At 34.3% G+C, this 20,361-nt stretch overlaps 2 protein-coding genes and 2 pseudogenes across 2 annotated transcripts; 2 read left to right on the top strand and 2 right to left on the bottom strand.

Moving 5' to 3' along the window:
• Nucleotides 1-1,710: 1,710 nt before the first annotated feature.
• On the top strand, nt 1,711-4,377 carry LOC148550444 (uncharacterized; annotated as a pseudogene).
• Nucleotides 4,378-4,422: 45 nt separating this feature from the next.
• LOC148550443 (uncharacterized) lies at nt 4,423-5,142 on the bottom strand (annotated as a pseudogene).
• Nucleotides 5,143-10,223: 5,081 nt separating this feature from the next.
• Nucleotides 10,224-12,248, top strand: LOC107608145 (nudix hydrolase 18, mitochondrial-like). The gene is made up of 4 exons (XM_016310026.3): nt 10,224-10,558; nt 10,682-10,805; nt 10,875-11,087; nt 11,971-12,248. The coding sequence occupies exons 1-4, from the start codon at nt 10,458-10,460 to the stop codon at nt 12,091-12,093; spliced, it is 561 nt and encodes a 186-aa protein (XP_016165512.1). The 5' UTR covers nt 10,224-10,457; the 3' UTR covers nt 12,094-12,248.
• Nucleotides 12,249-16,142: 3,894 nt separating this feature from the next.
• LOC107609888 (plasmodesmata-located protein 7) lies at nt 16,143-18,292 on the bottom strand. The gene is made up of 3 exons (XM_016311943.3): nt 17,347-18,292; nt 16,571-16,684; nt 16,143-16,457 (listed from the first exon to the last, which is right to left on the bottom strand). Exons 1-3 carry the CDS (start codon nt 18,068-18,070, stop codon nt 16,450-16,452), a joined length of 846 nt encoding a protein of 281 aa, XP_016167429.1. The 5' UTR covers nt 18,071-18,292; the 3' UTR covers nt 16,143-16,449.
• Between the last annotated feature and the right edge of the window lie 2,069 nt (nt 18,293-20,361).

Below are 20,361 nucleotides of genomic sequence, written 5' to 3'. Positions count from 1 at the left end.
TTGGATGAGAAAGAATTAAGAGCCTACCCCGACACCTTATATGGACTAGGCGACACGCCAATAAAGCCACTAGGGTTTTTGCCCCTCCACACCACCTTTGGAAAAGGGAAAAAATCAAAAACTCTAAGCATAGACTTCATAGTCATCGATGTAGGGTCAGCATATAATGCTTTAATTGGCAGGACTACCCTTAATCGACTCAGAGCGGTGGTATCCACCCCTCATCTTTGTATGAAATTCCCGACTTCAGCGGGGATAGCAACGGTAAGGGGAGATCAGAAATTGGCAAGGAAATGCTACAATGAAAGCCTAAACCTGAGAGGAAAAAGCCGAGAAGTTCACACAGTAGAGCTCGGAGGCGCAAGGGCTAGAGAGGAGCTGCGTCCACAACCGGGAGGAAAAACCGAGGAGATACAGGTCGGCGAAGAGGAGGGAAAAAATACTCACATAGGGGCCAACCTAGGGGAAACCCTAAAACAAGGGTTGACTAAGCTCCTAAGAGATAACTCCGATCTCTTTGCCTGGAAGGCCTCCGACATGCCTGGGATAGACCCCGAGCTCATGTCCCATAAGCTCTCGGTTTACCCGGGGTCCCGACCTGTACAACAGAGAAGACGCAAGCTCAGCCCAGAGCGAGCCCTAATAGTAGAGGAGCAAGTACAAGCGCTCCTAGAAGCGGGCTTCATTAGAGAAGTCAAGTACCCAACATGGCTAGCCAATGTAGTGCTAGTCAAAAAACAAAATGGCAAATGGAGAATGTGTGTCGACTACACCGACTTAAATAAGGCATGTCCCAAGGACCCTTATCCACTGCCAAGTATTGACACCCTAGTGGACTCCAGCTCGGGGTATCAATACTTGTCGTTCATGGACGCCTACTCGGGGTATAACCAAATCCCGATGTTTGAGCCAGACCAGGAGAAAACATCATTCATCACACCCAGAGCTAATTTTTGCTACGTGGTCATGCCATTCGGATTGAAAAATGTAGGGGCCACATATCAGAGGTTGATGAATAAGGTGTTTGCCTCTCACCTAGGGAGCCTAATGGAAGTATACGTCGACGATATGCTGGTAAAGACCAAGAAAGAAGTCGACCTCTTGTCTGACCTCTCACAAGTCTTTGACACCATAAGGTTGCGCGGGATGAGACTAAATCCTGCAAAGTGCGCCTTCGCGGTAGAGGCAGGAAAATTCCTAGGGTTTATGCTAACACAAAGAGGGATTGAAGCTAATCCCGACAAGTGTAGAGCTATCCTAGAGATGAAAAGCCCGACTTGTTTAAGAGAGGTCCAGCAGCTGAATGGCCGACTTGCAGCCCTTTCCAGATTTTTGGCAGGATCGGCGCTAAAATCCCTCCCACTGTTCTCCTTATTGAGAAAGGGATGTCAGTTTGAATGGACTCCTGAATGCGAGGAGGCGTTCCAGGAGTTCAAAAGATTCTTAAACCAACCTCCTATCTTGACCCGACCTATAGCTGGGGAAGACCTCGTCCTATACTTATCTGTAGCAGACAAGGCCGTCTCGTCGGCCCTGATAAGAGAAGATGAGGTCGGACAGCACCCAGTATATTTCATCAGTAAAGTCCTACAAGGCCTTGAGCTAAGGTACTACAAACTAGAGAAGTTTGCCTACTCCTTAGTAGTAGCCTCACGAAGACTACGGCCTTACTTTCAAGCTCACACAATAAGAATCCGCACGAACCAACCCATGAAGCAAATCCTCCAAAAGACGGATGTTGCAGGGAGAATGGTTCAATGGGCAATAGAGCTCTCCGAATTTGACTTGAAATATGAAACTTGGACGGCGATCAAAGCCCAGTGCCTCACCGACTTCATTGCGGAATATGCGGGAGACCAAGAGGAAAAACCAACTACATGAGAACTTTATGTAGATGGATCCTCAAACAAAACAGGAAGCGGTGCAGGCATAATATTGGTAGACGAAAGAGGGACCCAAATAGAGGTTTTCCTCAAATTCGAATTCTCAGCTTCAAATAATCAGGCAGAGTATGAAGCCTTGATTGCTGGATTGAAGCTAGCGGAAGAAGTCGGTGCTACAAAAGTGATGATATACAGCGATTCTCAGGTAGTAACCTTCCAGATAAGTGGAGAGTATCAGGCAAAGGACCCAAATATGAAAAGGTACTTGGAAAAAACTCTGGAATATCTTGGGCGCTTTGCAGAAACCGAGGTCAAACACATAACTCGGGATCTAAATAGCAGAGCAGACGCCCTATCCAAGTTAGCAAGTACCAAACCAGGAGGGAATAACAGAAGCCTGATCCAGGAAACTCTCCAGAAACCCTCTGTAGTAAAAGAAAAAGACAAACAAGAGGTCCTTGAGGTAGTCGGATTAAACCTCGGATGGATGAACCCCTTGGTCGAATACATGAAATTCGACATCCTCCCCAAGGAGGAAAAGGAGGCTAAGAAGATCCGAAGGGAAGCACAACATTACACTTTGGTGAGAAATATCCTCTACAGAAGGGGGATATCAACACCATTATTAAAATGTGTACCGACCTCAAGAACCATCGAAGTGTTAGAAGAAATCCACAGTGGGATCTGCGGAAATCACCTCGGAGCGAGATCACTAGCCAGGAAAGTAATCCGAGCAGGATTCTACTGGCCGACCTTGCAGAAAGATGCCACGGAATTTGTGAAAAAATGCCAACCATGCCAGATGCATGCAAATTTCCATGTGGCCCCACCAGAGGAGCTCATCAGTATCACTTCTCCATGGCCTTTTGCAAAGTGGGGAATGGATTTGTTAGGTCCTTTTCCCCAGGCGCCAGGACAAGTCAGATACCTGATCGTGGGAATAGATTACTTCACAAAGTGGATAGAAGTAGAGCCATTGGCCACCATCACCGCACAAAGAAGTCGGAGGTTCCTCTACAAAAATATCATCACAAGGTATGGGATACCTCATTCCATTACTACAGATAATGGAACCCAGTTCACCGACTCTACCTTTAGAAGCCTAGTAGCCAGTATGAAAATCAAACACCAGTTCACCTCGGTGGAGCACCCGCAAGCCAATGGACAAGCCGAGGCGGCCAACAAAGTCATACTGGCAGGGCTAAAGAAGAGATTACAAGATGCAAAAGGAGCTTGGGCCGAATAGCTCCCCCAAGTGCTATGGGCCTACAGAACGACACCCTAATCCGCCACTGGAGAAACTCCCTTCCGACTAGTTTATGGGGTAGAAGCCATGATCCCAATAGAAGTCAGCGAGCAAAGCCCAAGAGTGATTCTCCATGACGAGATCGGGAATATACAGGGGCACAAAGAGGAGCTCGACTTGCTCCCCGAAGTCCGAGAAGAAGCCCAGATAAGAGAAGCAGCATTGAAACAAAGGATGGCTACAAGATACAACAAAAAAGTCATCCGAAGAACATTCACCCTAAGCGACTTGGTCCTGATCAGAAATGACATTGGAGTCAACAAATCAGGAGAAGGAAAGCTCGCTGCAAATTGGAAAGGACCATACAAAATCAATGAGATCTTAGGAAAAGGCTATTATAAAGTGACCGACCTGGACGGCACCGAGTTACCAAGGTCGTGGCATGCTTGTAATATGAAAAGGTACTATAGCTAAAAGCGAACTCTACTTCCTGATGTACTCTTTTCCCAACTTCATGATTTTTTTCCCCAGAACCAAAGGGTTTTTTCTGAAGAAGGGTTTTTAACGAGGCATCATAGTAGGGGCTAAGGGAAAAAGATTGTCAAAAACCCTTAGTAGCAGTAAGGTACGTCCCCAATTAATGAAAGATCTTTTTCATATATGTCTCTTACAAAATTCCTTTTTTTTATTGTTTTCTATTCCTTTCTACGAAACGCGCCGACTTAAGCTCGACAAAACGTAAAAATCCCATGACCGACCTAGATGGTCGTCAGGATGAAACGACGAGGTACAAGTCGGCGTAAAGAGGTTATACAAGTTGATCATAATAAACTCGAAAACATCCCGACTTATAAGTCGGAATGAGAAACCGAGTAAAACAGAAATGAATCACGAAAATAGCCTAAGTCATAAAAACTCAATAAAACGAAATTGAGTACTAGGAATAACCGAAAAGAGATAGGAAAAAACCTAAGAAAAAGATTAAAAGGCTACCCTAAAGATCCTTAAATAGGTTCAGAAAGGCAGACAAAGCCAAAGAAAAGATTTTTCCAGAAAGGATCAAAGGGGAATTCGAAATCAGAGAAGCATGCACGCATAAGGTAACTTAGACCCTTAGTCAAAAAAGGGTATTTTCCGAAACTCAAAACCCTTATCCAAAAAGGGTACTTATAAATATTTTGTTTACGGCCTTAAAAGGCCAAAAGAAATTGTTCAATCACCACCAACACAAACAAAGAAAGAGTTTAAAAAAAGGGGGGACCCACAGGCCGGGCCCCCATATAGCCAACAAAATTACTTTTTAGGAAGGAGAGTAGACGGATCACCATCACCAGAGCCAGGAGGAACGCCACCAGGGCCAGGAAGAGAGGCATCCATAGGAGATGAAGAGGAAGTCGGAGGAACTGTGGAGGAACTCGGGGCATCCTTAGGGCGAGGAGGAGACTCTATAATCCTTTGCCCCCGAGTCTTCAAATCTGACTCGGAAATAATCTCGGGGACAGGGGGATCCACAATGGCACCATCGATGACAACCTTATCGGGATCTAAAGGAGAGAGGTCCAAGTCAGGAGCAATGACTCCGACCTGCTCCTTAAAGATCCTCTAAGCCTCCTCAGCGCCATCAGCAATAGAGTCCTCCAACTCGGCGTATGCCTTCCGAGAATTCAGCAGATCATTTTTCACAGACACAAGATCATTAAACAAACTTTGATAGCTATCCTGTGCTGTCTTCCTCAAACCGACCTCCATGTTGCATTGGGCTTGCAACTTCCTCTCCCTCTCTCGGAGGTTATCTCTCTCCTCCCTCAGCTTGGCGACTTCCTCCTTCAACTTCCCCTCATGCTCCTGATATATGAGAAGCCTTCCTTCCAGCTCTTCGACCCTCGAGGTCATCCCTAAAGAGCTGAGAGGAGCCTTCTCGAAAATATCTAAGAGTTTGCCACAAACCCCCGCCGCCTTAAGGCTCTCCTCAACCAGAGTGGTAAGGTGGCGCCGAACAGAAACATCATCCATGCTTATACGAACATTGGGATAGATGTTCTTTCGGACGAATGCAAGAGCATCCGCCTTCACCTCACCAGAAGAGCCAGACTCTAAGGTCTTGCGCTTCTTATTCTCTGGCTCAGGAGAAGGTCGAGCAGAGGGGGGGCGGCTGAGAGAAAGTTGAAGAAGAAATTACAATGGGCTGAGAGGGAGTCCCAACGTTCCGAGGAGGAGGAGGAGGAGAGATAACCGCCCTGGCGCCACCAGTCCTGGCACGAGATCTTACTTTAGCCTCCTGGACCCTTTGGTAAGACTCCTGAGCGTTTGCCTTTGCCATCTCTGAAAGGACAATAACAGATAGATCAGACAAGTCGGAAAAGTCAGTCAGACAAGTCGGAAATCTAACAAACAAATAAAAGCTACCTAGCTGTGCCTGGACAAAGGTCGGAGACCCCTGGAGAAACTTTTTTGTCCAAGTATGGGGCCCTCCCCCACACTTCTCGGAGGAACCCCACAATGGCTGCTTCTACCTCATCCAAGTCATCCAGACCATATTTCTCGCAGGGGGAGGCCTCCAGCCAGTATAAAGGAAATCGGGGAGAAGAATTATCATCCAGAAAAAAGGGATGGTGACCCTCTACGGCTTGAACTTTGAAAAAATAATTTTTAAAGTCATGGAAGGATTCATCAAAAAGGGTAAAAACTCTCCGACCCTGTATGGCTCGGAAAGACACCCATTGTTGCTTATTGTTTAGCCCACTGAAGGGTTTGGTCATGTGGAAGAGATAGAAAAAAATCTTCAAAGAAGTCGGAAACTCCAAAGCCTGGCTAATAAATTGGTAAATTTTCAAAAAACCCCAAGAATTGGGGTGAAGCTGGGTAGGGGCAACTCGGCAGTGATGCAAAACAGATATCTCAAAGTTTGAAAAAGGAAGGAAAACACCCAAACGGGTGATCATGCACTCATACATAAAGAAAAAATGAGGGGCCGCCTCATTGACTCTCCCAAAGCAAACCCGGTCTTCAGGACCCGGGACTACCAATTCATACTTCGGCTCGTCATCCTCAGAAGTACAAATTCTGTGGTGAGTGCGAAGGTTGGTGATAAACTCAGTATCGACCGAGGGTTCCTCCCCTAGGACCGTGACATCAACCCATTGAGAAAGGATATCTACGGAAGCCATTTCTTTTTCTTAAAAAGGTAGCAAAAAACCTACAAGGGAAAAAGAAAAGGAAAATAAAAAACACGGTCTCTAAAGGAGGAAGTACGGAACTGAAGTCTACAAACCAACCTATCTACAAAATGAAGGCATGCAAATAGAAAAGCACGTTACAAAAAGAACTAACCTTTATCCGAAAATGAGGGTTGAAGGAAACGAAAAGCCTTCGAAGATACAAGAACACAGCACGAACGAATGAAGGGAAAAATTTGAAAAATCGCAGAAACGAAACAATGAAAGAGAGGGAAAGTATTTATAAGTACGTTAGGGGCACGATGGTAAAAGCGGAGCAGTCATTAATGAGAGTGCACCGTTACCAAGGCCATCAATCCCTACGCACATCCCTAACGGATGTGACATTTGATTAGACGTAACTGTCAAAACCAAAAGGTCACGAAAAGTCACGTCGGTTTTAAACCATCACGTCGGTCCTCCAACAAGTCGACCACAATCCCGAGTAGAATACTCGAACCCAAATCTTAAAGAGAAATTGGGCTCGAGTAGGGGCACTGTTCATACCCTGGCCCAACGCTAGGGCCCAGGATCCAAGTAAGAAGGCCCAACCCAAAGGGTTGAGCCTCACCCTGCACCAAATCAACCGCTACAAAGTCGGTTTGCACCACGACTTGCTCTAAGGAAGTCGGGAACGAGGGTTAGCTGGCAGATAAGCACTCATTTGAATGAGTAACTGCCCCTAGAATCTCTCTAACCACTTCCACGAGCCATATCTTAACTTCCCTAAGATAAAGGGACGGTTAACACCCTAGAAAGGTGGCACTACTCCTACGGTGGTTATTGGTTCACCGCTATAAATACACTGACACTCCTCAGGTATCTCTAAGTCCCAATACTCTCTAGACCTGCTAACTCCTTTGCTGACTTAGGCATCGGAGTGTCTTTGCAGGTACCACCCCCCATTCACTCATACTCACAAGTCGGACGGAGACCCCCAAGGCGCAGACCCTGACAAAGGCTTCCTCCCTCAGACGATTGGACCAACCAGCGCCATCCAGCCCATTAATCTCCGGTTACCTACCGTAACAAATCTTATATTAAAATAATTTATTTTATGCTTTAGGATTTAGGATTTTAGACCTTATGATATATCAACTATCAAGTGTGTATAAAATTGACAAAAAAAAATCACATTTTTCTTTTAATTTTTATTTTATTTTGCTTTATTTGGGAACCAATTGCAACTAATTAACGCTACATGCAGATGTGATTGGCTTATCCTTGTAATTCTTATTATTGTCGGTCGGCAAACATTTCCTGATTTATTCATCATCAAATTGAATTTGTAAAGAAGTCTTCTTTCTTTTAATTATTTTATTATTTTTGGGTAATGTCTTTAACTATTTATATACTGTTTGTTGTTTTGTTGTTTGCTCATTTGCTGTATGCTGTCGTCCAATATTCTTTTCCTTTTATGGTAAAAATGCATTTGAGCTTTGCTTCTCCACCATCCACAATATTTCTCTTTTTTTTTCCTCCTAATTTTCGTCTTGTATATATGTCCTTAAAAAGGATTATTTATCTTCAGTACTTTTTATGGTGATTATTAAATGTTTGAATATATATATTTTAGTAAAATATTTTCTGTATTAAATATGCTATATTAATAATTGTCAATATAAGTAAAAAAAATTACTAACTGTAAACAAATTATATTTAACAACTAGTTTTACGGTTAACACAATTATTGTCATCAAAATAATCTCCCCCTTATTGTAATTAATTAATAATCTTTGATTTCGACAAAAAAAATTAGCAACATGCACGTGAGACAATAAAAAATTAATTTGAAATAGTCTAAAATTATTTTATTTTATATTAAATTTTTTATTTTGTATTTTTAATTATTGTTAAAATAATTGAGTAATTTTATATATAGTTAATAAATGTGTAATTATAAATGTTACATGAATAAAATCATGATCTTTAAGTTTAAATAAAAATTCCCAGTGTTACTACAAACTTAATTAGCTAGTGATTTTTCTAGTTAAAGAAAACAACTATTACTCTTAAGGATAGAGTTAACAAAAAAATATATTAGATATATAATTATTTATGTATTTTTTTTATTTGTTTAAAGTTTTAGGAGAAGTATTTTCATGAGATAACATGGTATCAATATTTTTATGATAAAAAGTCTAAAATTCAATTTTTGTTGAACTAAAAAAAATCTCTTCCATAAGAAAATATATTAAAAATATAATTATTTAATTATATCTCTTTTTATTAGATTAACCTTTTAAAAAAATAATTTTATAACAGATCCAAAATTGTGCAACACATTACATTACCACCGTTATATTGGTCTATGATTATGAATAACAAAAAGCATGGAAAAACAACACACCGCGTACCATATAAATTAAACCTAAAAGCACTTTATTATTATTCCTGAGTTAGTTACACTGGAATTGAGCAGCCATGCATTATTGCAGAATATTACTCCAAATTACAATCATGAATCATCATAATAAGCAGCCTCCTTTATCTACTTATCTTCAAATAGTAGCCACTATTTCATTATTTTCATTCTTCCACTGGCTAAGCTAAGATAGAAACTAGAACAATTTTCTACGCATACATATCTCATTGCTATATATTGTTAAAAGCACCATATATATATATAAAACAAAAATATTTAGTAACTAAAATAAATTAACAAAAAATAGTTAAAATTTACTTTATTTAGTATTTATTAATTATTCATTAATTATTATAATAAAGTAAGTTTAATAAAAATAATATATATATATATATAGAGAAGTGTTAGGAAGTCAATAAATTTTATGATTTATAACTATTATTTAGTCATTAATAATATTTTTAATAGTGTGAGATTATATCTAATAGTATAAGATTATTCATTTTTTTATAATTAAATACTGGTCAAATTTTAATAAAAGTAATGGCCTTCTAGACTTTTTCATATATATATATAACAGTAAAAAAAATAATAAAAGACGGTCAAAATTTATTATTTTTTATTATTATTTAATTATTAACTCAACTTTTTTTAATTTAATAATCTAATATAATAATATATTTATACTTTTAAACATTACTGATTTAATTAATAAAAATAATAAATTTTGATAATCATCTAATAATATTCCTCTAATAGTAATTATTCTAACCATTTTATCAATAATTACCACTTACATCAATAACCAATTAAAATATATCCCCCCCCCCCCCCCCCCCACTTCCTTCCCTACTCTCCCAATGCAAACGACGAACATATATACACACACATGGCACAAAGGTCGAATCTGAAAACAAATCTTTTTAATTTTTTCTCCTAGTTATTATTATAAAGTGTGATATTTACTATATATCTTTTAAGTAAAAAAAATACGTGAAAGAAAATATTAAACAATTAAAAATCACACTTGACAAAATAAATAAAAAAAATTAAGAGAATTTATTCTTGTTAAATCTAATATCAAATTAAACTACAGTATATTATCTCATATATAAAATATATAATTCTATTTATAATACTATATTTAGAATTTTAATTAGCTAAAACTAACTAATCCTACAATAATTTCCATGATATACTATATAGAAAATATATCATCAATATCGTTCCCTAAACCGAAACTTGAGTCCTCTATGCTAAAGATAATAGAATATGAAAAAGATAATATTTTTGTGGTGTATAAATCCTACTAATAATTCAAAAGGTAATTGAATATTATTTTTTAATTTCATTTTAATTGGCACCCTCAATTTAGAAGAACTTTATCTGAACTACTTTTAAATATATATATTTTTTGTTACCTGTGCTAAAGAACTTTGCTAAAAGAAAGCTTTTGTTGAGAAATAATATTAAACAAACACATATCAAATTTGTTAAGTATACGCAAACAGTGAAAAAAGAAAAACTGGTAACCTAAAATTATTATTTTTTTCAACAAAAAAAAAAAAGAATTTTTTCTGTGTGTAGGTAGCAGGTTAGCATTATTAATAGGACGCCTCATACATATATAGCCCGGTCATGAGTTGTAATCCATGGCACTAACGATGAATCAATAATCTGCTTGCTACTACCTCTTGTTTTGGTTCAAAGTGCATCTTCTCCTCTTTCAATTCAAGAAAAGAAAACAAATGGTGGGTTTAGTTTCCCAAGAAAATAACCTTGTTGCTTTGGTTTCACGAACAGGCAGGGCCTTGCAACGCTACAGGAAAGGTCGCCGCCAAGTTGTCGGGTACCATAATTTAGTCAAATTAGTCAAATCATTTAATGATTCTAAACTATTAACTTCACATAAAATTGACTACTCGTGAATTTCCACCCTCTCAATGTTAATTAATATTGAATAACGGTGCAGATGCATACCATACAGATACAAAGCTGGTTCAGTGGATTTGGAGGCAGCATCATCATCAGAAGAAGATGAGATAGAAGTTCTTGTTATTACGTCTAAGAAAGGCAAAGGCATGTTATTCCCAAAGGTAAGAAAAGAATAATTAATTGATTGATTTATGTGATTGAAGTAAGCAATGAAATAATAAAAAGAACAGGGAGGTTGGGAATTAGACGAATCGAAGAAGGAGGCAGCGTTGAGAGAGAGCATAGAGGAAGCAGGAGTGAGAGGCATTGTGGAGGGTAAATTGGGAAGGTGGAGTTTCAAGAGCAAAAGCCAAGATACTTGCCATGAAGGTTACATGTTCCCTCTTCTTGTTCAACACCAATTCGACTTCTGGCCTGAGCACAATCATCGTCAAAGAACTTGGGTACCTACCTCCTATCAACTCTATTATTATTACCCTCTTGCAATTGTTTTTCTTCCAGAATGATAACTAATAAGAATCATTAAATAACAATTTAATTTGATGGATTTTAACTATCATATTTTTATAAAGATGTGAATATTCTATTTGTTTGTCCTATTAACTTATACTGTTGGATTTTTTTAAAGGGTGTTAAATTTCATGAATCCCTAACTGTTAAATCATGACATAATATCTCAATAAAGCTTAATTTATAAGAAATTTAGACAGTAATAGAGATGAATCCCAATAGTTGTATTTATTTTTATTTTTATTAACACTATAATATATATAAAAATGGATAATTCTAAATAATTATGTTATGTATATAATAAAATTAATTATTAAAATAAATTATTAATAAAATATATATTAAAAATAAAGTAAATTATACGTGTATTTTAGTGGCTATTTTTAACAGTTGAATTGATGAAATTCATCGCATATAATAAATTATTCAGCGATGTAAATCAACCAATTTTAATACCTAATAATATAAACGAATTCCTCCACTTTATTAAGACATGAAATTTTAGATCTAATCTAAAAAAAATAGTTGAATGTTAAAAGCACTTCAAATTGATGAAAGCTAGCTATCTATATATAAGTGAAAATTCAGGTGCAATTGATTTTATGTGAAGTTAATATCTGAGAGCTGTTAGATGAAAATTTAGTCAAATCAGTCAAATTATTTAACGATTCTCATATATCAATTTCACATGAAATCGACTGTACCTGAGTTTTCACCTCCATAGCTTCTTTTATTGTTAACTGAATGAATATCTTGTGTTAAATTGTAAATGATGCATGAGTAATGAAGGGAGTGTGTATGTGGTTGAATACATAGATGAGCATATCGGAGGCAAGGGAAGTGATTTGTCAACACTGGTGGATGAAGGAAGCTCTACAGAGGCTAGTAAATCGCCTTACGGCTCGTAATAATAATAAACTTGCTCCTACCTTATCATGATTGCAAATTCTGACTTGTAATCGCTAATTATTAATTAGCTACCTGCTTTTATTGCTACTACCATACCAACAACAACGATGGATTATGTATGTATGGACTTGGTATAAAATGTTGCAATTACAATAAATAATTAATATATATCACATATTGTTCAAGTTGACAATTCCATTGTTCTTTGCATTTAATTAAAAATTTTGAAATTCACTGCATGTGTACCATATAAGACTTGCGGAAATCTATTATTATATATTTAATTATAACAAACGAGTAAAAGAATGATTGGATTTACATTAATTAAAGCAATAGAATTGGTCATCAATTTTTGCATTGCATGGGCAATGACATGTCTTTTCAGACAATGCATCATTGGAGGTTTCAAGAAGCTAATTAAGTGTTTTAATACGATTAGATTTAAGGTTTAAGATTTAATATCTGGTAGCCTTATTGTTTTCCTATAGGTACCAACCAAAGAAATGCACTAAACGGAAAGAAAGTAAAAAATAAAACATAAGTATCAAATAGAAACAAGTCAAAGAAGATAATATCGGGTCAAATTATATCATCAAGTATTTTTCTTAGATTTTACTGAATTCTAAAGTAAGACAAACGTTTATGGAATTTAAAAGTGTTGAGGATTTAATTTGTTTATTTTTGCAGAAATTAAGAAAATTATAGAATTGACTTGGGCAAAGATTTGAATATAAAAATAGAACTAAAATGTTGAGAACAACAAAAACTTACCCGTAACAGATATATAACTTATAAACTGTGTATGTATCTAAGTCGAATAAGTTTGTAAGTATATATATGGGTTTTTTACTTAAATAAATTATATGGGAGTCAAAATTACCTGATTCTCCTGAAACGGATTCTGCAACGTAAATCCCCTCTTATAACCATTTTGCAATTTACTTAGGAAAACTCTCTATAATTTATATATACATTTCTAATGTGTTTTAATTGCTTCGTGTGTCAACTGAGCCCGTCAATAATTTTGAATCTCTTTGTATGTGGAATCCATCTTCTCGCATCGCCATTTTACAATTTTTTCAAAGTATTTCTCCAACTCATATTCTTCACAATTTTGCCATTGATATCCTTACTAATGATTTTTTTTCAAAATATCTCTCTCTTTCTTTTTTTTTTTTAAGTTTTTCACGGTTTCCTGATATGGCAGGATAATCATATTTAATGAATTGTTGCGTTTATAAAGTGGAATTCAAAATCCCAACACTTACTAAAGTGGACTAATAAACTAATTATCACTAAACCAATCTAAGTTGGTTAAAATATCTCCTCTATTCGTGTCGAAAATTACCCTAGGAAATAACAACAATATTTTCTAGCTAACAATTAGATACAATTATATTTTAGAATAAAGTGACAATTAGGTAATTAAAAATTTTGACTTTGGACTAATTAGTTTCTGAAAAATAATAATAATAATTTGATTCTTCACAATAACAAATGATAAACACATTATGTCATTCTATCAAATTCATCACCTAAAACTTAATGGTAATGCTTATATATATCTTTAACTACTATGATATGTTTATTTATGAAAATCGTCACGTAGATAACAACTTTTTGAACAAACCTTTACGTACATGTTTTGATAGAATTCGTGGTAAATAAAGAGCAGTTAAAAAAGATTATATGAAAATACAAAAGATAATGAATGTTTTACTGTCTAAAACTACATCATTCCCATACTCAAGTGGCAACAATAGGACATGCAATATTGTAGAGTGGCAACAATAGGACATGCAGTATTGTAGAGAACGAAATACATAGACAATTTTATTTCGTTTTGCACTATTTATTGATGTACATGTCCACCATTTGCTATCATGAAAGACCTATTGATACTTTTTTTTTAAAGGCTAATTAATTCAAATTTAAAATTCTTGATTTTTTTTTTGGACACAAAATTCATGAAAATTTAATTCTTACTCTATTCTATATTTTATGTTATGCTTTTTTGTATACAAAATAAAATGAGATTTTTTCAGAAAAAATATGTTATTTGAACAAGAGGAGACGGCCCATATGACAAAAAGAAAAGGAAGTATAGCCCAAGCCAGTTATGCAAGACAGGATCGTATAAAATACTAATAACTGGCCCGTCTAAAAGAAAAACAATTGTTGTGTCCTTGTGGGCTTGAAAATTTAACGATAATCGGAATTCATTTTCCTTGACAAAAGAAAGAATATACTGTATGACAAAAAAAATATACTTCAATACCAAAAACAAAATAATATACACTTTTTTTTAATAATTTAATTTTAATGCATTATCTCTTATCAAAGAAAAAAATTTTAATGCATAGACAATGTAATCCGTATAAAACGGTTTTACACAAGTATACAATTATATATTGTCATATTACAAAAATAATTATCTTTTTTACACAAATTACAAAAATAATCATTCAAAAAACAAAAATAATTGGATAGCTGTTAAAATATTTTATAATATCAGTATATTGAAATTAATCACAATGGTTAACATAAATCTAATTAAAATTTTTTATTTATTAGAAGGAATGAATTACAAATTTTAGATTAAAGAAATTAGTTAAAATTTAGTTAAATTATAGATATTTATAGAATAATAATAAAAATAATAATGTTATTCCTATTTTAATATTGTCATTTATTTTTCTACAAATTCATACATATATACAATGTAAAAAAAAACAGGTGAAAAATGACATTATCAAAAATAAAAGTCGTGTCACTATTTTTCTAATAATTAAACTTTATTAAATTACACAAAAATCTATTTATTTCTTATTTTCTGAACAATAAATATTTACTTTAATCAATTATATTGGGTTTCAATATTTTATATATTCTTCCGAAATATTGGTGTATAGTGGTAGTGAAGGTAACAGCATCAAGATATGATTGATGAAGCTAATTTATTAGAGAACAGAGTATCGGAATGAAGGATTAACTATAATTTTGGTTTTTAATATATAGGTTGAAAATTTTTTTTGTTTTTAATATTTTTTTTGTATATAAAATCGTCTTTTTATTTAAATTTTAAAATTTTGGACTAAATTATTCATAACAAAAAAAATTATAAAATTAAAAAAAAAATAAAAAATAAAAAAATTGTGTTTCTACTCATGTAAAGAGGGAAGGGAAGAAAAAAAAGCTGTCCACGATTTACTTCTGCCTCTGCTTCCACTGCTACCTCCGTATGATTTTGGTTCCTAAGATAACGATGATTTTAAAATCAAATTAAATCTTAAAAACGATTTTGTATGCAAAAAAGGTTACTATAAGTAAAAAATTTTAGAGACGAAAAAATTTTTCGACCTATGCTTCAAGACTAAAACTGTACTTAATCCTTAAAAGAATCAAGCCATAGTTTTCTTTGTTACTATAAGTAAACTAAGAATTTAATTACAAATTTGGTTATACTAGCTACATGGATTTTAAAATATGCAACTAGAAAATTTTCAATATATTTTTAGAGATATTTATAGATTGCTATAATAATAATGGAGCCGTGATTACTATTACAAGTTTTATATTTATCAAGGATACAGTATCTAAAAAATTTATACATGTGAAATATCTCTCAATTGAATTAGACTCATTTGTAAATATTTACACTCCAAATGATTATTCTCGTGCATAAAACAAAATGTATTAGAAGTTTAATTCCATATCTCTAGAGACTACCTACAATCTTTATGGTTACAGAAATTTTCCACCTTAATAAGTAAAGCAAGTCTTGTATTCAAATTATTGGATATACAATAGACTTCAAATACTAATAATTTAATTTATATCAAAATGGTTTTTGAACCAAATCTTTAACATTGTTGTGCACATTGATACCCCATGCATTGTGAATAAGGATAATATATATGAATAATCCAAAAGTTCATGGGTGCATATACCGATGATAAACAAAGCAAAAGTGTGAATTATATGTAGCTTTACAGAATCAAAAGAATAACATGATTGATTTTCTTTGCAAGCATATGAGACAGCACATATAACTTTGTGAAGTGGAAAGAAAAGTAGAATAGAGTTAGAATCTCAGCCAGCTTTTGTTCCTCTTTCATTTCACATTCAAATAAAGGACCCCAATTCAACATTCCTTTTTCAAGTGGTATCATCCTCAAGGTTCAAAGTCCTCTTTTGGATTCAATTTAAAATTGTACATAGTAAAGGTAGTGACAAATAAAGAAATTATTAGAAGGAAAAAAAATGAAAGAAATTAAAGCAAAGAAGAAGGCTCAAAAAGCAAATGGATGATGGAGATTGGAGGCCAAGAATTAGCCTATGCCACGAGCGCTGAGTGAAAATTGATTATGACAAATTCGATTTACTTCATTTTCCTGCATGGAAAATTAAAAGAAACAAGCGAAAATGAAAAGGAATTATGTTAATATATTGCTAAATGAATTCATGTAAAAAAAAAAAAAAAGTGCTTTAATGGATTATAATTTACCTTGCCGTCCACAAATTTTGCTCAAGAAAGCAAGGAAAATAATGAGTATTGCTACTCCAGCTAAGATTCCAATAACCATAGCAAATGTTCTTTCGCCTCCTTTACCGGATTTTCCTGCAACACAACCATTGGGAAGAAAAAGGTAAGGTGATATAAAAAAAAATAGAATATATATAATTATTGAATTTCCTCCTAACATTTTTTTTGGGCTACACAATTTAAATTACCAAATGAATCTAGAAGCTAAGCCTAGGCCAAAGTCTGCATATCAAAAGAATATATAAATTGATATCTCTCTCTTAACTACTAGCATTATTTAAAAAAAAAAAAATTGGCATAACTTCAAGCTCTTTTCATTCTTCCTTTCCTTTTTTTCTTTAACAAGTTAGGGCAGAAGAGGGGTAAGAATTTAGACATAAGATAAGAATAACATTTATTATATCAACATATGTATGAGTTATGAGAAAAGGAAAATAAAACCCTAAAAAAAAAAGTTTTCATTATTTCTTCAAAAGACCAATGACTCAATATGTTAAGCACTTCCTGAAACTAAACTTTACAATTTTTCTTTTAAAAAAAAAAAGGTTCAATCAACAAATTTACAAACTTTGACATGCAAACTAGTTCAAATTATTAAGGCACAACAAAAGTTCTTTATCAATTATTCTTTTTCTTTTGACCCTCTCTTAAAAGTACCGCTTCATCTGAGAGACTTCAAAGCGAAGAAACAAGAATTAGAAGCGCCATAATAAGAAGCACATGACCACGGGCCTTACCATGGGCCTTGGAGGCCTGATGGGCTCCACCAATAGAATACCTCGCATAACACTTCCCCAAGAACATGTCTCCGTAGTCCGCCGTCCCACAGTCGCTCTTCAGCTTTGTTATAGCTTCGGAGAGACAATCCTGACACTCTCCGTAGCTAAGGTCCCCCATGCATTGAGCTACACCGCGGACTACTCCGGACCCTCCCTCACGAAAGGGCCCACCAGAGCCCGCGAGTCCACCCAGCACGGCGTCCCTACTACCCATCCCTTCTGGGTTATAGCCCACGGAGGGCCCACACTGCTTCAACACTACCACTTTATCCTCCACGCCCAAAAACGTGGCGTTGTCATACTTCACATAACATCCATCTAGTTGCACTGCCCCGCCACAAGAGCCGCGACACATGTCCCCAGCTTTTGTGACAGCCCGTGCAACACAGGTGGCGCAGTCTGGCATGGACAAGTCGCCACGGCACTGGTATAGGCCGTAGATGACGTCCTGCTGACTGCCGCCTACCATGGTGAAGTTGTTGTAGGACAAGTAGGTGGCCGAGTTGACCAGCGAGGTGAGCATCGAGTTGAGATTCGACTCGTAGGGCGAGTTTGAAGTGTACTTTTGTTGGGTGCACCCGCCATAGAGGTATCTGTCTGTGATGGAGGAGGCTGTGATGGAGGGAAAGAAAAATAGAGAGAGACTTAGAAAGATGGTGAAAGAAAGGGGTGTTTTGGACATTTTTGTGCAAGTGATGACTATGTTTATATGTATGATTTGTTGTGTGTGTGAGTGTTGGTGATAAGAGGGAAACTAGGGTTTGGTAATTGGAAATTGGAAATTGGAGATGTTGACGTACAAAAACGTTTGCATGTATGTGTGTGTGAGATATGATGAGAGTATTTGATATGGTATATACTTGAAGGAACTTTGAATGGTGGAGAAAGACCTGTGAGCATGGACATTGAGTTGGTTTAAATATGCAAGTTTATATCCGTGATTTAACTTAGCCATGTCATTTGTGTGGGGTCCATGTTAACTTTTTCCTTGTCTAATTTGTTGTTCTTTATGTGATCTTCATGCTTCATTAGTTTGCTTTATTTGCTCCAAATAATTCAAACAAATTATTAACTTAGGTAATATTAAGAGACAAAAAAATTTTTTAAAATTTATTTTATTTAACATTTATTCTAAAATACGGATACTTTGTTGAGTTGCTGTGTCTGTATATTAGACACATTTTATATACAATATTTATGGATATTCGTTTGATACGCGTGTCTGTCGTATTCAAACGGTGTATTAATAAAAAATAAAAAAAAATTTATCGAATATGTTTGGACACATCTAAATACTATCACGTATCAACGTGTCTAATCTTATTTTTAACATATATTCTTAAAATAAATTTAGATATAGTATATATTATTATTTATTAAAACAAAAAATATTTTAAATACTTAATATAATTAAAATAAGATATTAAAATAATTAAAAAATTAATTTATATTTTAATATCAATAAAATATCAAAATATTATTACGATTTATCTAAAAAATACTTTATATTTTATATGTATGTGTGTCTCCATGTCTTATAAAATTTTAAAATTTACGTATTTCGTATCGTGTTTTGTATGCGTACATCATAAAACGTTTATTTCATTAATTACTGTCATAATTATTAATATTTTAATACTAAATAAAACAAATTTCTGCTAATTTTGGTTATTAAACATTTTCGATTAACTTATTGTGTTTCCTTTACAATGTAGTTCTATATTAAAAGATCCAATATGATATTTTGAACAGTTCATCACTTCCTGAAAGCATTCTAGTAGTAGAAAGTGGATAATTCATACAGTTGACAATGATTTCGGGCGGTGGTTTTCAGCAAAATTAAAGCAGTAGTCCGCTTTAAGGAAATACTACGTGGGAGTGTGGTACTTTAATAGCTTTAGAGTAAAGGAGTTTTATATTATTATCTCATTAAAAATGTTTATGTTTGTAAAGTTTTTTAGATTAGTTTTTAAGTGATTGAGTTCTAATAATTTTTTATGCTAAAATTACAAATTATAATTAAAGAACATTGTTATATATCATATATGATCAATCGAATTTATTATTTTTAATTAATACTTAATCAACAAAAATATTTTATATTAAATTCTAAATTTTAATACTATAAAAATAAAATATTAATCCAAAATATTGACTAATATAAATAAAAAATATTGATTTCTGATATTTCATATAATTAAATACTACCTGTGTAAAATGGAGTGCTAGAATAATTAATAAAATAGAGTGCTAAAATAATAGCACTCCTAGATTCCATTATATATGTTTATTATTTGTGGAATTGTTCTAATAAAATAGCAACTTTTTTTTTTGGGGTCAATAAAATAGCATCTTAATTATTAGCTACATTGTTCATGGTATATACAAGTTACTGCTTTATGTGTCTCATATGGATAATGAAATTACTAAATAATTGAAGGTGGTGGTTGTTTACTTTTTGTTTTTGGGACTAGAAAAAGAGACTGCCAAATAAGGCAGTATTTATTAGTATGTACGTGCACATACATATAGTACTCACAATAAATAATATTCATTCAAAACAACTCATCAAAATCACCTAAAGTATGAGTTTTATTTAAGCTCTATCAACTTTAGGGGGGAAAAAAAATAAAGAAGCACATAGTCTATCCCCCCAAAAATTTTGTAATTATCTAATTTATAGTATATTATTGTCCATCCGTCTAAGACGATAACATTGTGAGACGACAAGCCTTACTCTAATTAGGATTTTTCTTTTTCTTTTTTTTTTTCGTTTTTTGCTAACATTATAATCTAAGGTTCTTTTATTGGAAATTAAAGATAAGATTACTAAATTCTAATTATATATATGTTGGACCAAAAACTTTTTCTCTTTTACACTTTTGTCCTTCGTCGTTTACCTCGAAAACTAATTTGATGGAATCAATCTTAGCATTTGACTTCCAGATGGATGCCACATAAACAAACCTTAGA

Source organism: Arachis ipaensis, chromosome B7 (genome assembly GCF_059453495.1).
Source record: "Arachis ipaensis isolate K30076 ecotype BB chromosome B7, ASM5945349v1, whole genome shotgun sequence".
Taxonomy (NCBI): Eukaryota; Viridiplantae; Streptophyta; class Magnoliopsida; order Fabales; family Fabaceae; genus Arachis; species Arachis ipaensis.
This window is presented reverse-complemented; position numbering and strand designations above follow the sequence as displayed.

Coding starts and splice junctions, on each gene's coding strand:
- LOC107608145 (XM_016310026.3), top strand. CDS start 10,458: ATGGTGGGTTTAGTTTCCCAAGAAAATAACCTTGTTGCTTTGGTTTCA. Junction 10,559..10,681: donor GGTCGCCGCCAAGTTGTCGG/GTACCATAATTT, acceptor ATAACGGTGCAG/ATGCATACCATACAGATACA. Junction 10,806..10,874: donor AAGGCATGTTATTCCCAAAG/GTAAGAAAAGAA, acceptor TAAAAAGAACAG/GGAGGTTGGGAATTAGACGA.
- LOC107609888 (XM_016311943.3), bottom strand. CDS start 18,070: ATGTCCAAAACACCCCTTTCTTTCACCATCTTTCTAAGTCTCTCTCTA. Junction 16,685..17,346: donor TCAGGCCTCCAAGGCCCATG/GTAAGGCCCGTG, acceptor GTTGTGTTGCAG/GAAAATCCGGTAAAGGAGGC.